Source organism: Passer domesticus, chromosome 17 (genome assembly GCF_036417665.1).
Source record: "Passer domesticus isolate bPasDom1 chromosome 17, bPasDom1.hap1, whole genome shotgun sequence".
NCBI classification, from domain to species: Eukaryota; Metazoa; Chordata; class Aves; order Passeriformes; family Passeridae; genus Passer; species Passer domesticus.
Genome location: NC_087490.1, coordinates 3,092,296 through 3,107,801, shown reverse-complemented (window position 1 = coordinate 3,107,801; position 15,506 = coordinate 3,092,296). Strand labels below are relative to the sequence as shown.

General features: G+C 42.2%; 2 protein-coding genes across 13 annotated transcripts in view; one reads left to right on the top strand and one right to left on the bottom strand.

The window, feature by feature from the left end:
* The window catches only part of LOC135282435 (melanotransferrin-like), a 24,694-nt gene extending 18,075 nt beyond the window's left edge, over positions 1 to 6,619 (top strand). For all 9 annotated transcript variants that reach the window (XM_064392221.1, XM_064392225.1, XM_064392216.1 and 6 more), the window contains one exon: positions 1,815 to 6,619. The gene's annotated coding sequence lies outside the window, so the exon portion shown is untranslated. The remainder of the gene's footprint in view (positions 1 to 1,814) is intronic.
* The window catches only part of PRR14L (proline rich 14 like), a 19,822-nt gene extending 4,316 nt beyond the window's left edge, over positions 1 to 15,506 (bottom strand). The window contains exons 1-7 of one of the 4 annotated variants that reach the window (XM_064392205.1): positions 15,401 to 15,506; positions 13,795 to 14,287; positions 12,650 to 12,731; positions 5,282 to 11,618; positions 2,234 to 2,302; positions 1,292 to 1,451; positions 903 to 1,009 (exon numbers count right to left, since the gene is read on the bottom strand). In XM_064392205.1, coding sequence (XP_064248275.1) covers positions 903 to 1,009; positions 1,292 to 1,451; positions 2,234 to 2,302; positions 5,282 to 11,618; positions 12,650 to 12,731; positions 13,795 to 14,244 — 7,205 coding nt within the window. In that variant the 5' untranslated portion in view covers positions 14,245 to 14,287; positions 15,401 to 15,506. Of the gene's footprint in view, positions 1 to 901; positions 1,010 to 1,291; positions 1,452 to 2,233; positions 2,368 to 5,281; positions 11,619 to 12,649; positions 12,732 to 13,794; positions 15,341 to 15,400 lie in introns of those variants that run through there. The other 3 variants (XM_064392207.1, XM_064392206.1, XM_064392208.1) reach the window with 3 other exon arrangements.

The window sequence follows — 15,506 nt, the reverse complement described above, 5'->3', positions numbered from 1 at the left end:
TGAAAAAGTAATGACAAATCAATCTAGAAGGAAGAATCTCAAAACAACATCTGTTCATAGCAAGCAGATTTACAAGAAACAAGTACTGTTTGCATTCTGTGCCTAAATGGTAACTAATTATGCTTTAACTAACTGGGGACAAATAGGAATGAAAAATGAGCTCATGAAGCACATAATGTCATACAGTGTTTTTATAAGGTTGGTGTCAAGACTTGCACTTTCTGCAGAGATCAATATTTTTTCCAGCATTCTATGATGCTTTGAAATAATGATGCTCAAAAGGGGAAATCCCCTTCATTTTTTTGTGAAAGCTGAGAAGAAGTCTTACAGTTTAACAGATTAATACTTCATCTCTTGACAGTGATTTTAGTTATTGACAATTACCAAGCAGATCTCTGAAGAAATGCATTCCATTGTCAAAGGTGGAAGGACAGAAGTCATACTAGATGAAGTATGACTAGCAGGCACACTAGATGACTGAAAAAACTTTATCAACATCTGGCACTGTGATTCCCCACACTTTCATTGAACTAATGCTTCCCTAAGATCATACCCCAAACAAAGAAACTGTGAAAAATTCCAACACAATTTGCATCAACAGAACTTCCTAACAGATCACTTCATCTCACTGTGCACTGCAGGTTGACTGATTTTCACTTTATCAATAAAAACTTCTTTCTTCTTTAGAAAAATGATTGCATTGCAGCTTGCTTTTTCACATTTTGCTAAACTCCAGTCAGTGATTTTGACTGAGTTGATAGAGCTGTGTCAATCATTTCTTGTAAAGGAAGTAAACACCAGATGTCACTCAACTGGGGCTGTATAAATAGTGTGGTAAGAGAAGCATTTATTGAAATGATTACACTCATATGCTTTGAGTCCATTTCAGAGGTACTGCTCACCTTTTTGGTTTGGGTAGTCCCATTGGAGTAAGGTTAGGGTCTGGCTTAGGAACAGTTTTCCTGATTCTGATCTGTGAGACTTTCTTTGGCCTCTTTTCTGGCTCAATCTTAAGAAAGAAAGATGGAAAAGTTAAAATCAAGGAAATTAAAAGCATACTAGTCAAGAGAATTCCCTTTTATTCTGAATGTACATTATCTATAGAATAAACATTCCTCTCTGGTTTGCCACCTTTTTCTGCTTGAATCAAAGCAAGCAGCAGCACAGAGTAGGACCTGCAGCCTGTTTTCTCTTCTCATCTTTAACAGTTACTTGATAATATCCAGCAGCAGCAGCTTCAGCTTCTGGAGAACCAGGAGTCTGAGAGATGTAAAATATAAAATGAACTCACTTTTTTCAGTTCTGTGTCATCTTGGGATCTCAGACAGGTTGGAACAGAAGCATCTGCTTCATCAAGGGCAGGGATCTGGAGCTCAGATGCTGAAAGCCTGGGGGGTGACTCTGGAAGTGCACGAGGCTTTGGTAACGGAGGAGGGAATGAAGTTTCCAGACTGCAACAGAGAAAGAAGGGAACACATGTAGATTGATACCCAACTGATAATGCAGCAGCATTCCATGCTCTCAGGAGATGTTCCTAAATTGCAGTATGGGCACAAAAAACCAGCACATTTCACAGAAATGGCTCAAGTAAGTGAACTCTGGTACACACATACAGCCCAAACCTGCTGCATGCCACACTGACACTGACACCAACTGAACTGCCGGAGTATTTGAACATGTCTTTTAAAACCCACTCTTTCCATACAGCTAAACAGAATACAGCTCTATATATTAACTGATAGAAAGGGATGAATCCTCCTTTTCTGCCAGCAAATTTATTTGCCACAACTATTAATCACACTTTTTGTTTACAGATAAAATATAGCTTTGATACCTGCCATCCCTACACTTAGAAGGAATAGAAGGAAGTTTCAGCACCTATTGTCCAGTTGCTAAGGCAGAAAGGACTCATATCCAAGTAAGGAGTCAAATTTCTACCCAAGTAAGGAGTCAAACTTCTATAGTTTCACATATTCATTTCATAAGAAGTGGCACAGCATGGTTGGAAGTAACAGAACTGTTCTGTCCAATGTTCTGTGTGATGTTTGCATAACTGCCCCTCCACTCCTCCATTACATCACCCAGTCAGCTTGCCTCACCCACTTCTTAATCAGAAAGCTGTTCTGGGAGTGAACTGCTAAAAGCTGAAAGCCCAAATGACATTAGCAATGGCTTTCTGAGGAAGGTTCTGATCCCACTATCCAGAATAAATAGCAGCATCCCAGGTACTCACCGTATCGCATGGCCTGTGCTCTGCAGTGCTCCCATACTCTGGACAGGTGAGTGTGGTAACATGGCACAGCTGGGTCAAGGAGGAATGCAAAAACAAAACAAAACAGACAGAAATTAGGTCTACACTATAAAAAGATGGGGGAAAAATTATTAGTATAAAATGGACGGTAAGACAAGATGTTCATATCAGGAATGAGAATGGAAGACTAAAATGATACAAAAGAAAGCCACATCTGCTGTTTAGGCAACTAAATTTCATTGTTAGGGAAACTGTCCTGCTTTCATTTTAAAATGGTAGTAATGAGAAAAGGAAATAAAGGCACAGAAAGAGAGTGAGACAGTAATGTTAAAAGTCGTAATTATTTAAAGTCTAAAAATTGTAATTCTTTCTATGAAAGTCTATTTTCCCTATTCAAAATCCCAAGTTTTTACAATTAAAGTAACCAAAAGCCTTGAAGGATTTGGTAACTAACGAAAATAGTGCATAATGGCAACAGTAACAGGTAAAAGGAAGTAGCTCCATTAAATTAACTCCCTGTTGTCTCTAACTCCCACAGCCTGCAATACCCTTACTTGACTGGAATAACCAAAGGCCTTTCCATAAGGGTTGGTAATGACCAGAATTCTATCACATAAAGGTCAGCACAGCAGCAATAAGTCTTTTGATATTAAGCTTTACTTTTGCACCCACACTGTTAACAGCAGGAATTCACTAGGACAGCTTTTATTACATTCAACAAACAGCAAATCTTGTATTTGCTGTTCTCTCTAACCAACAGTGAAATGCACTTCACTGTTCTAAAGCAAAGATGTTACAGCCAGACTGGAGTTCTACCAAGGAAATGAAAACCAGCCATGCTGGAAGCACAGGGAAGTCTAACTACACACAAAGAGGTCAGAAAGTCCCACTTATTGTGTTTATCACTTATGTCAGGACTGTAACATTTTGTTTCAACATTCCACTATTATTCCAGTGTTACTGGAACCTGTATTGATAGTGCAGCAGAGCCCTCTCTGTTAGAGACAGAGCTTATTGTTTTATGCAATAATAATACAAAATTACAAGGACAAGGGAATCACTTTAGAAATTTTTAATTCAAATAAGCATTAATTAGAAAAAAAAATTCACTGAAAGAATGCTTTTATTATTGACAGTGGAAGGGACAGTGGAAGTTAGGTAGGGCAACTACTTTAGTTCCTTGTTCTCCTGGTTATTAAGAACACTAATTGTGGCTGAAATATTTTAAAGAGAACAAATATTTTCCAGATGAAAATGGCCTGCAGAGAACTTTATTATTTTTCTTATTTTGAATTATCTTAAAACAGGCAAGAATTTCTGTTATAGGGAGAGCTGAAAAGGCTCTTATACTGCACCAAACATACCTCTTATATTTATGTACCAAACATCTGAGTGGGACAGATTTATGTCTACCTCATACACATAGCTGTAAGGCATTTTAGAGAAAAAAAAAAACCAAAACTATTTGAGTTTTAGGGTGTTTTAACTCTGGATTATTTTTCACTTGAAATGAAGATGTTTGATTTGAATACTTTCCCTCTGGGAAAAAGATCACCACTCATAACAAAGCATGCTCTTTTCCAATGACTCCTTAAGTCAGGAATGAAATCCTGTTAGACATGAGCCAACTGGATATGCTGTCCTGAGCTGCTGAGGAGCTGCAGACCTAGGGATGGGGGAAAAACCCCAGGTTCTGATCTCCCAGTCCAAGGAGAGCACGCCTCAGCAACACAAAACACTGAATTCACCTTATACACACCACTGAGTTTTAAAAAGATGTTGGTTTTGTTTTTAACAATGTGTTATTTTTAAGTTTAGTACTCAAACTGTACTTTACTGGTATGATCACTTTCAGAGTATGGAATGGAAATGGAAGCAAGTCCCATAGAATGTGCTGCAAAAGTTGTCTCTATGCCATTATTCAACTTAATTCTTTTAGTGCAGACAACTCCAGAATGGAGCAGTGCTTTCACAAGCTCACTCACACCTTTGGCAGACATTAGAATTTATACTAACAAGTGATAAACTTTTAGGTATGTTACCCATTTATACAAAGCAAAGTGCATTTGTTATCTGGCAAGATTTTTGGTTACGTTTGTGTCAATCTGTGACATGGGCTAAATTCAACAGTTCTCTACAGACTGCCACACTAATCAAAACAATTAATTAAACAGACTTTGGTACAGTGATCATGAAGCTCTCTGCCCAGTAATTGCAAGGTGACAAAATCAGGGACTGAACTGCCCTGTTACTAAGGGATAAAGGGCAAAATCTTTGCTCAAGGGCATACAAAAATCCTGTAACAGAGCTAGGAACTTCTTTCATTCTTTTTATTAGCAAAATGATCTTAAATGCTCATAACAAAGTAAAATTAAATATGCAAAGCAGATTTCAGTCCTCTTCCCACTCGTAACAAGATTGACACACAAAGAAAAATTCATTACCAATGTTAACTGGAGCTACAATTGCTTGTGCCAACATCACATATGAAAAGCCATAGCATGCATAAAGAGGTTTCAATTAGCATAGAATGGTCATGGAATACAATTAAAAATGTTACTGAATGACACCCCCCTCCCTTTACAATTCTTCCTAACCTGATATTGAGCATTTTACAGTGGTTCCAAGGGGTATTTGTGGCTCAGACCTCTGAAAAAAACTTTCCTACCTCAGAAATCCAGTTCCTCTGCAGTCACTCTGAATAGACCTAATGAAGTAGCTCACCTTTTGCATTATATACTCTGATGCATGGTGTGTATATATTGCAAGGGAGAAGAAAATAGAGTTAGCCATTCTGCCAAAACAGGACAGTATAAAAGAAGCGAAGGCAAATATATTTAAATTCAGCTACAAGACTGTTCTGTAAGAAAGGATCTTCCACGTCGAGCCATTCCTGGAGCAGAATGTGTAGATGTGGAACAGGAGAATCTGACCCTCCAGTGCAAGCTGCAATTACCCTCTCCCTCCCAAAAAGGAGCAAGAATATACCCTGCACACATTTAATCTCAGAAATAAGTTGATGGCTTTTACCTGTTCTCGATGCCCACACTTGGCTGCCACTTGCAGTGAGTGGAATGGAGAGGAGTGATGTCAGGACGGGCAGCAGGACCGTGCTGACTCCATATGGACAACACCCTGCCCAGAGAGTACGGCAGCGAGGAGACGAGCTCGTGGGACACGCACCTCGGGAGCCTGGCCCCTTTCAAACCCTGCGCCAGCTGCGACATAAACAGTCTCTGGATGGTAGGAATATGACTGGTTAAGTTTCTTCTTCGTGTCCAAATCCTGTAACATCCAGGGGAAGAAAGTGCTAACACCGTGTGAAGGCCAAGCGTGGAACAGCCTCCTCCTCTTCTTCCAGCTACAGTGTTTCTTCCAGGGTCGGGATGAACAGCAACAGTCCTGCGGGTTGTTGTGGAGTGTGAGGAATGAAGCTCATTATTTACACAGGAATCTTCCTGGAAAGCTGTTCTACCTGAACAGCTCTGAGACAGGAGAAAAGATAAAGTCCACTTTGAAGCTGGTGCTGGAGTTTCTCTGAAAACTGGGCTGTGATGTACAGAGTGCTGGGATGTAATCCCTCTGAGGTCTGTCACAGGACTGGAGTCCAATTTTATGTGAAAAGAAATTGGGAAAACGGAGGTGTCCAAGAAAGAGGCTGGAGGCTTGTGGCTTAAGTCTGAAGAAAGTATTTTGGTAGTTTCTACAGGATAAAGTGCCAAAGGCTGAAAGCTGAACATCTTGGTGCACCAGCTGTCAGCCCAGCGTGAGTGTACGTTCCTGTTAATGCAAGAAAAGGCTTCCAAGAGATTTTTAGATCTACATTGGCTGTACCTGTCACCCACTGGAAGAATTTCAGAAGAATATGGCAGAGGTTCTTCGTTACGGCTGCTTTTGGCAGGGGCCAGGAGCTTGCTGGCCATTGCAGACAACTTGTTCAACAATAATAATGCTGGTTCTTTGGTACATTTTCTGAATTTCAAGCTGTTCAACAAACTGCACCTCCTGGCCCTCTGCCTTGGCATATGTGCAAATCTCATGGCTGTTTCCTTTTCCACTGTCGGTGGTTTACATGGAAAGTACAAAGATTCCAGAAGCGGGTTTTCCTGTTTAGGGAATATTTCCAGGGGAATCTCAGAGACAGGTGAACTTTTCATTTGTTTTATTTTTCTTACGGTTTTTAGCTGATACAATGTGGGAACTTTTTTGCATGTCCTTCCAGGTTGTATTTTTAATGGAAGAGGTCCTCTTAGTTTATTTGTAGTTCCTCTTCGTTTATTTGTAGTTCCAAAGGCACCAGGGATCCCATCATACCCTAAATTAAGGTTCAGGCTTTCCATTTCTGAATCCTGAGTCTTCAAAAACTGTGAACTAATAAAATCTGTGGTAATCTTTGGCCTTTTAACTTCTTGTAAAGTGCTACATGGTTTAATTTCACTGCCTCTTACAGCAACAATCTCCTCTGAAGCGCCTCCAAACTTTGTATTTCCAGATGTCATCAACTCAGCTGAAGAGCTGCATAAGAGTTCAGAACTGTGCAACATATTTGGTTGCAATATGATTTTTGCTTTCTCCTGGTGTTTTGACTTCTGTTCTTGTTGTGCCTTGCCCAACTGATGTACTTTCATCTTTCCATGCTTCTTTTGTATAAATACTTGACGTTCCTCTATTTGATCAAGTCTCTCTGAACATAAAGCCCCATTTTCCTTGCAAACTGCACGAGCTGGTATTTTGTCCTGACCTTCTGTTACTTCCTTTACATTATCTTTGCTCCACGCATTTAATTTGTAAGGCACACACACTTCACTGCAAACCACACAGTTTGGGGATGGTTCTTTGCAACTGTCTGATAGTGTGCTCAGAGGTGGAGAAAACGTGGGCGTTGTATCATCCTGCACTTCTGGGGCAGCCTCTGTGTCAGATACAGCTCCAGGCTCACAATCATGCACAGTTTCTGAAAGTACACTGGTACCTGCTAAGTTTGGGAGCTTTGTATTATTTTGTCTTTTTTTTGAAAGATTATTTAGTTTGGATCTTGGGATTTCTTCCAAAACCCTTCTATAATTCTCAGTCCTGAGGGGGACTATTTTGCTACCAGACTCTTTAGAATCTTCCAACAAGGCCCATGGACAGTGTTTGGGCAACCTTCCTCTAGGGGGTACCTCTTTTCCTATCATCTCTTCTACACAGGTATTCTTAAATTTCTCTTCACCAGGAGGACTTTTTGGTGAGCTGATGTCCATGACTTCCATGGTTGGTGTGCAAAGCCCTTCACCTTTCAGACTTTCTTTGCTGTGGGCACAAACTCTTGAGCTTTTGGCACCATTCAGAGAGCCAGCTGCTGATTCATTCCCTGAAGATGGAACCTCAATATTGCTGGATTTTTTCTTAACGGAAATTGTGACAGAAAGAATTTTTGTCATTGAAGTATCTTTGCTGAATATTTTGTCTGCAGATGAAATATCTCTTTGTGTATTCTCAGGTGACATACACAGCTTTTCTTTCTCAGGCAGAGAGATGTGAGAGTTCAGAGCTGACACAGTTTCTGAATCTGCCCAAGTCTTACTGGAGGTTTCTTGGATGTCAAACTTTTCAGAATAGGATGCATGAACACCCCCTTGATCATCAGTTTCTTTACCAGGCTCAAAAGTTAACTGCAGGCAAGAGTTATTTAAGATAGGATTTACACTCAGACTTTCTCTGTTTTCTGTATCTGAAAGCACATTTATATTTTCTGGCTTATCTGTAGCCTTAAACTTCTCTTGACCAGGAGGACTTTTTGGTGAGCTCATGTCCATGTCTTTCATGGTTGGCATGCAAAGCCCCTCACCTGTTAGACTTTCTTTGCTGTGGGCACAAACTCTTGAGCTTTTGGCACCATCCAGAGAGCCAGCTGCTGACTCATTCCCTGAAGATGGAACCTCAATATTGCTGGATTTTTTCTTAACGGAAATTGTGACAGAAAGAATTTTTGTCATTGAAGTATCTTTGCTAAAAACTTCAGCTGAAGATGAATCATAATTATCTCTTTGTGTATTCTCGGGTGACATACACAGCTTTTCTTTCTCAGGCAAAGAGATGTGAGAGTTCAGAGCTGACACAGTTTCTGAATCTGCCTGAGTCGCAACACAAGATTCTTGGATGTCAAACTTTCCAAAATGAGATGGACCAACATCCCTTTGAGCATCAGTTTCTTTACCAGGCTCAAAAATTAACTGCAGGCAAGAGTTATTTAAGATAGGATTTACACTCAGACTTTCTCTGTTTTCTGTATCTGAAAGCACATTTATATTTTCTGGCTTGTAAGAAAGACTCCCATGAATTGATGAAGTGGGCAGAAATAGAGCACTAATTTTATTTTCCTGGTTCTCCACCAACCACTTTGTCTTTGGCAAAGATTGCTGCATTTTGTTTCCTGCAAACACCAGCTCTGCTTCCTCTTTTGCACATTGGATAAAACGAGCCTGCTGTGAGCACTGTGGTTTGTCATCAGAAAAGTTTTCTTCAAGAGCTCCTTTATTGTTTCTTTCACATCTGTTCTCATGTTCTTGTAGTCTGACTGTCTTCCCTTCAATTAGATCACTTACGGAGTCCATGTATCCTGAAGAATCTACATTTTTCACACCAATGAAAGAGTTCAAACCCATTACATTCTCTTGTACAGCTCCTTTAAACCTGGTTTCTCTTGCACATTTATGGTCTAACAGAGGCAGCTCACCACCTGCTTTTAGCAGAACCTCTTCACTGTGATCAGGATCAGTTTTGTCTCTTTCCACAGAACTTATGGTTTGTGAGCCAGTGTTTGGTTTGTTGGTTAAACTTTCTAAATGTTGCTCACTACCCAGCACTGGGACATCAGGCTCACTCTGACATGGATGAAACTGATTTCCCAGTGGGCAAAGGGTCTGCTCTGTTTGGCCAGCACGTTGTGTTGGAATGTTCAGGTTGTTGAGTGCTGGCTGTGGGTCACAGGTTGAAGCACTGCACTCGGAGGGATCAGCTGTGAGCAATGGCATTTCTTCCTGCTCATGTGTGTCGAGTTCTCTCTTCCATGGGCCTAACAGAGAGTTGTAAAATCCAAAATTATGAGCACAGGTGGTTTTGTTCAAATATCTGACTAATAGCTGTTCACTAGTCCTATTTCTCTTATTGCCTTCAGGAGCATTTGGGCAATCCACAGCTCTTGTTTCATCAAATTCATCTCTCTGGGAAGCACACGTGCCAATGTGTTCTTTTGCCTCATCTCTGTCACAAACAATTTCACTGCCCTTTACTTTACAAAGATCAAATTGTTCCACAACCTCCACATTCTTATTTGAAACCTCATCTCTTGCCAAGGTAGCAGTAGACTTCTCTGCAGCATATGCTGAGCAAAACATGGTTTTTCCTGTGGGAATATCATTTGTCCCATGCAGAGCTATACCTCTGTTGCCCCAGTCATCTTCACAAAGAAGAGATCCACGTGCCAAAGAGGAGTGTGCTTCTGGAAAGATGATTGCCTCTTTACTGTTATATCCTGATGAAGACACTCCTTCCAAATTATCGTTTTCTTCAATCTTATCAACTTCAAGACCAAAAGAATGACTGTTCAGGAAAACTTCATTCACATGTGTACTCCCTGATAAAATACAGGAAGTACTGGCAGCTGTACACTGTTTTTTTGTCCTCTTACTATTACAAAGCCATGTGTGACAAGGTTCATTTTCTAAACCAGTGATCACTCTCTCCATATTTCCTGCAGAAGATTTTATATTCATTTGGGATACTCTGCTTGCTGTATTAGGGTTATCAAAAGTCATGGAATTTACAGAAGACTTGAATTTGTTTTTAAGAAGCAAAACTTCAGCAACTTGTTCTGCTGTTGTTCCAGAAGCACCAATTAATTCTTTTCTAGACCAATGATCCCAAGCCTTGCCCCTGCATGAAACTTCATTGTTAGTACAAGGAAGACACTCATTATAATGAGGTTCTCTTGATTTTTGTAAAACAGGAGGTAGAGTTACATTTAGTGTATAAAACAAATTTGTTTTCTTCCCAGGGGATAAGCTGTCATTTCTATCAGCTTCTGCAGCTCCAACTGAACCACCAGCCAACTCTTCTGATGTTGTATTGCTCTCAGATTCATTTTCAAGCAGTTGTGCCTTGGGTGAGTCTTTTTCTAGCTTGGTACTAAGATGAAGACAGCTGTGGTTACTGAGAGGAGGGATTTTATTGCCAGTACTATAAAAGCATGTCTCTCTCTGCCCAGTTTCATGGGAAGCAATGTTACCTGTTTCCACCCACAAACTATTTTCTTGTATATCCTTCTTGCATGGGTCACTGACAGAGAATTGCCATTGGTCCTTTTTCAGCTTATCACCTTCTGATGGGAATATTTTAAATTTTTCTTTTGAGAACTCCTCAGGAGATGAAGCAACAGAACTAAAAACTGAAGACTGACACTGCTCAGAATTGGCAGCCTTTTGAGCTTCAGGCCAGCTACAAATTTCAACGTTATCTCCCACAGCAATTTTTCTCCAGACTTCAGCAGCTTCTTCAGATTCTGAGCTGTACAATTTTCCTATAGTAGCACTTAATTCCCTAGGATCAGTTTTTGCACTAGATAATACTTTTTTCCTTACCACTGAGATCTGCTCTACTGGTACAGATGTGGAGGATTGGTTTTCTAAAAACCCAGTTCCATGATCATAAAGAGAGTGATGTTTGACGTTTTGGGGAAGGTACTTCTGGGGGCTTTCACTGATAATTCTGTGACCTGCAGAACTGCTTTTTGGTGGCACACTTCCAAAGTCCAGATAACTGATGCTTTTCAGAACGGGACATAAAACTTCAGAACTTTGTGTGGAGAGTGTTCTACAGCTTTCTGCTGAGAACAACTCATGAGGTTCATTTTGTTCAGGTACAGGACCCTTAAAGAAGTCATAAGCATAATTTTCTTCATCCTGCTGACAAGTCTGGCAATTAGCAAATGACGTACTGAATTCATTAAGAGGATTTTGTCTGGGTAACTTTTCTTCTCTAACCTCCAAAACAGATACACCATTTCCCCCTGTTCTCCATGGCATGGCAGCATGGGCTTTTGACCCACTATAGTCCCTTGTTTTTTGTGGATGATCTGTAGCTGCTCCAATGTCCATGACTTTTAAAGGCTCTAAAAAACCTAAGATGCTGGTTTCTGACACCCCAGCTCTGGCCATGACTGTGTCTGAGCACTGCTTGCTCTCAGGTGGAAGACCTTTACTCACTCTGTCATTCCTGTATCCTGCTTTACTAAATATCCTAGTCCCATCAGCCTTCATACCTTGTACTTCTGCAGTGAGCTTTGGCACAGTTTCAGCTGTCACCTGAACATTTGCTTGGTTTTCTTCTGCATAAGAAAAAAAAATAAAGCAAATCAGAACCATTTGCTAAATTTAGAAGGCATTCAGCTCATTAAGTACCTTTTGTTGTACACAGCACTCCATGCAGTGTTGGTTACCAAAATCTTCTTAAAAGTGAGAATTGATGCTAACAATTTTATTACAAGTCTTTAGAGGAAAAACAAACTACTCCACCACAAAGCTAAAGCAACAAAACCAATCCTTTTCACGACAGACATTCCCATGAGCAGCAAGCATTCCAAGTCCTGTACTTTTCAGATTCCTCTAGTATCAAGCTAGGTGAATGCAGGTCCTGTAATTTAACACATAGGAAGCCATGGCCAACATTAAAATAATGCTTATTTGTAACATCAAAATTCAGCATAGGCTGGGACTTGATCTGCTCCAGCCTAGAAACAGGCTGGAACTGTGTGACCATTTCCATTTGTTCTTCCTTGGAGACATGTCTGTCATTAACTCATCCATAGAAAAACAAGACATATCTCATCTGCCCAAGCAATTTGGATTATTCATAAACTTTTTTCTGTAAAATCACAAAGAAGGTGCTAATTTTAAAAAATTACAGTTACTGTAGAATATTTTCATACTGAAAACTTTACAGGGAACATATTTACTCAGATCTTTTCCATATTTTCTACACTTTTAATTTTATTTTTTAGAACACTCAAAAATAAATGAGTAATCCTTTTATATATATATATATATATATATATATATGCTATTAATGCTCTCATACACTCCATCTTTGAAACAAAAGGAAATGCTAAACATCTGCTATTAAAAACCTCTTGTGCTTAGGAAACAAATAATTAAAACACATCTTGTACAGAAAAGGTCTTGAGACAAGTACATACCCTGCCAGGAGAAGGTAAAGCATTAAGTTTTGATAGTGTTATAGGTACACAGGGTAATACTTTCTAAATGAGCCATCCCACAAACACTCATCCATTTTAAACCAACAGTAAATAACTGGGAGGGAAGCAGGGGCTGGATAGGGATGTGCAGCTGAAATAACTACCTGTGTTCCTCAGAGATCCTGCAGTTTCAGTGCAATAGGTTCTCAAAGACTTGGCCTCTTGCTCTTTTAAGCGAGGGTCCTCCTGAAACAGGACAGAAATATGGTTAGACGTGGTTAGTTGTGGTTAGATAGAAAAATGGTTAGATTTCCTGAAGTGTGTCATGTCTCAGGAACTGCATCTGCTCAGCTGAGTTAGTTCCAAATAAGAAACTCACTAAGAAACCTCCAGACACATCAGCCTTAGCCAGAGGCAGCCTTCACACAAGCACTGAGGATGTATCCCCAAAACATTGCTGTATTTAGCAGCAATGAAGTCTTGTGATGTGGCAGCTAAAATGTAAGCACATGGTTTAAAATGCAAATAGTTGAAAATTTGAATGAGAAGAGTAATGCAGTCTCCATGTCTAGTTCACATCCCCAAACCACTACCACTAGACTTTTGGGAAGATGTGTGCATTTTCTGTCTCTATTAGAACTTGCCTTCTGCTGTTCCTTGGGCTCAAAACCACAAACCCTGGAACAGGTGACCTAGATCTGCCAGCACAACCACCAAACCATGATCCCACAACCACACTACCTGCATTTAGAAATATGTGAAAATCCACCTTGAAAACTGAATAACAATAAAGAATGTAATAATTTTAATTTCACAAAATTGATAAATCATTTTTAAAAAATGTCAGATAAATCAAACAGATATCAAAATTTGGGACTAAACACACAAAATTATGCAACACCCAATAATTAAGGTAAAGCACTCAGCTGTGCACCTTTTTCTGTTACACATCTGCCTTACACCATTCCAGCAGTATTTAGGCAAGTGAAAACACTGGTACTTTAAAATACTGCTGGTCTGCTGAAATACTGTCTAATTTTTCACTGGACCAACAACAATCCAGACACTGAGACACAACCCCCCTGGATGTGCCCAAGGCCAGGCTGGACGGGCTCTGAGCAACCTGGTCCAGTGGAAGGTGTCCCTGCCCATGGAACAAGGACCTTCAAGGCCCTCTTCTCACCCAAACCATTTTATGATTCCATACTAGAAGACACAAAAAAGAACCAGGAAACCCATTGCTGAACCCACTGCCTAGTGACTCTAAATTCAAATTATCATGCAGGGATTCATTTCTGCATTCACTTACTTGTTCTGACCAACTTTCCCCCAGAGTTAAAGGGCAACATTCAGCATGATAGTCCTCAGCTCCTTGTGCCTCCTCATCTTCTTTCTGGTATCCATCTCTAGAACAGTCCAGTTTCCTAAAGTGTCTTTTTCTGCTTTTTTCATCCTCTGCAAGGTCTCCAGCCTGCAGCAATTCTTCAGGAAAGGGTTCTGCTGGCCCATGAGAAATCACCTGGAGCACATCACCCAAGTCCTCTGTCTTCTGGCAGAAGTTTCCAATGGCAGAAGCCCACGGCCCATCCCTGTGTGCCAGCAGGGGCACTGGCCCATCAGACTGTGCACCCACGCCAAGGCTGGGCCCTGGCACTGCCATGGGCTCCCTGGAGATGCTCTCTGGCAGCCCAGTGTACAGCTCCTCTACTGCAGCAGACACAGAAGCATCAGGGACAGACTCCACCCCAGATGAGAGCATCAGGGCTGGTGAAGATCAGTTGCCCTGAGCTTTTGAGTTGATCCTAAAAATAAAAGCAACGTTAAATCAATGTACATTGGATTAACCATAGAAAACCCTGAGCTGGAAGGGACCCTGAAAGATCACTGAAATCCAACTTCTAGACTAGATTAAAAGGAAAAGCTTAATTCCTCAAGATTCAAGGGTATATGTTTAGGAAAGATACTTCCAAATATGTCTTTAAGAAAAGAGCTGAGAAAGATTTGAGTATCTAAGGAAATGCATCATGAACAAATGAAGAGAGTAAAGCCAAACAGATATTCCCAAGCCTCATTTTCACATTCAAACATCTCCCTGCAGATTCAACCACATCTTCTGAACAACCTGAGAAGAGATTATAAAGCAATTCATTGGGACTTGTATCAGACATCCCCCTCCTTCACCAGAACTAAAGCATTGTTTGACTTCCTGGGATTTTCATGAGCTTCTAGTCTTTGGAAAAAAGCTCCAACTTTTCTTCCCATTCTGTGCCTCACACGAAGCTGTCTAAGGCACGAGGCAGCAGCCGGTGCCTGCAGCGGCTCCCATGCGAGCACTCGGTGCTCCGCAGGGCTCGTGCCGGCACACGGCCCCGCTCCCGCTCCTCCTCGGCCCGCTGCGCTGGCACCGCTCCCGCCGGCACCGGGCGTGAAAACGCCGCCGCCAAACGGGCCCGGAGCTCGGACAGGAACGGGCTCAGCCAGGCCTTCAGAGGAGCCCCGGTCACCGAGCTCGCCGCAGCACGGGCTCATCAGAGGCGCTGTCCGTGCGCCTGCAGCCGGAGCAGCCCGCACGGGAAGCGGCGGCACCCGCAGCAGCCCCGGGGAACACGGGAGGCCGCCGCTCCCGGGACAGCATCACCCTCCGGGGTGCGCCCGAGCCCAGCGCGCAGCACCGGGGGCGAGCTCTGTTCCGAGCGCGCACAGCGCCGGCGGACGCGGCCCCGAGCCCGCTCCTCTCCGCGGCAGCAGCCTCCGCAGCCGCCCCGCGGCGGAGATCGCCGCTCGCGGTAATTGCACAACCGCCGGTGTCTGCCGCGGGCTGGGCAGGGCCCGCGCCGGCCCCTGCGGCCCGCTCCAACCCCCACCGGCGCAAGGGGCGGGCCCGCGCCCCGCCCGCACCCCGCCCGCGCCGTTACCTGAGCGGCGGCGGCCGCCGGCCCCGCTGAGCGCGCCCGCCGCGCCGCGCATCACTTCCGCATCCGGGGCGGGCCCGCGCGCCGAACCGCCCGCCGCCCTCTGGCC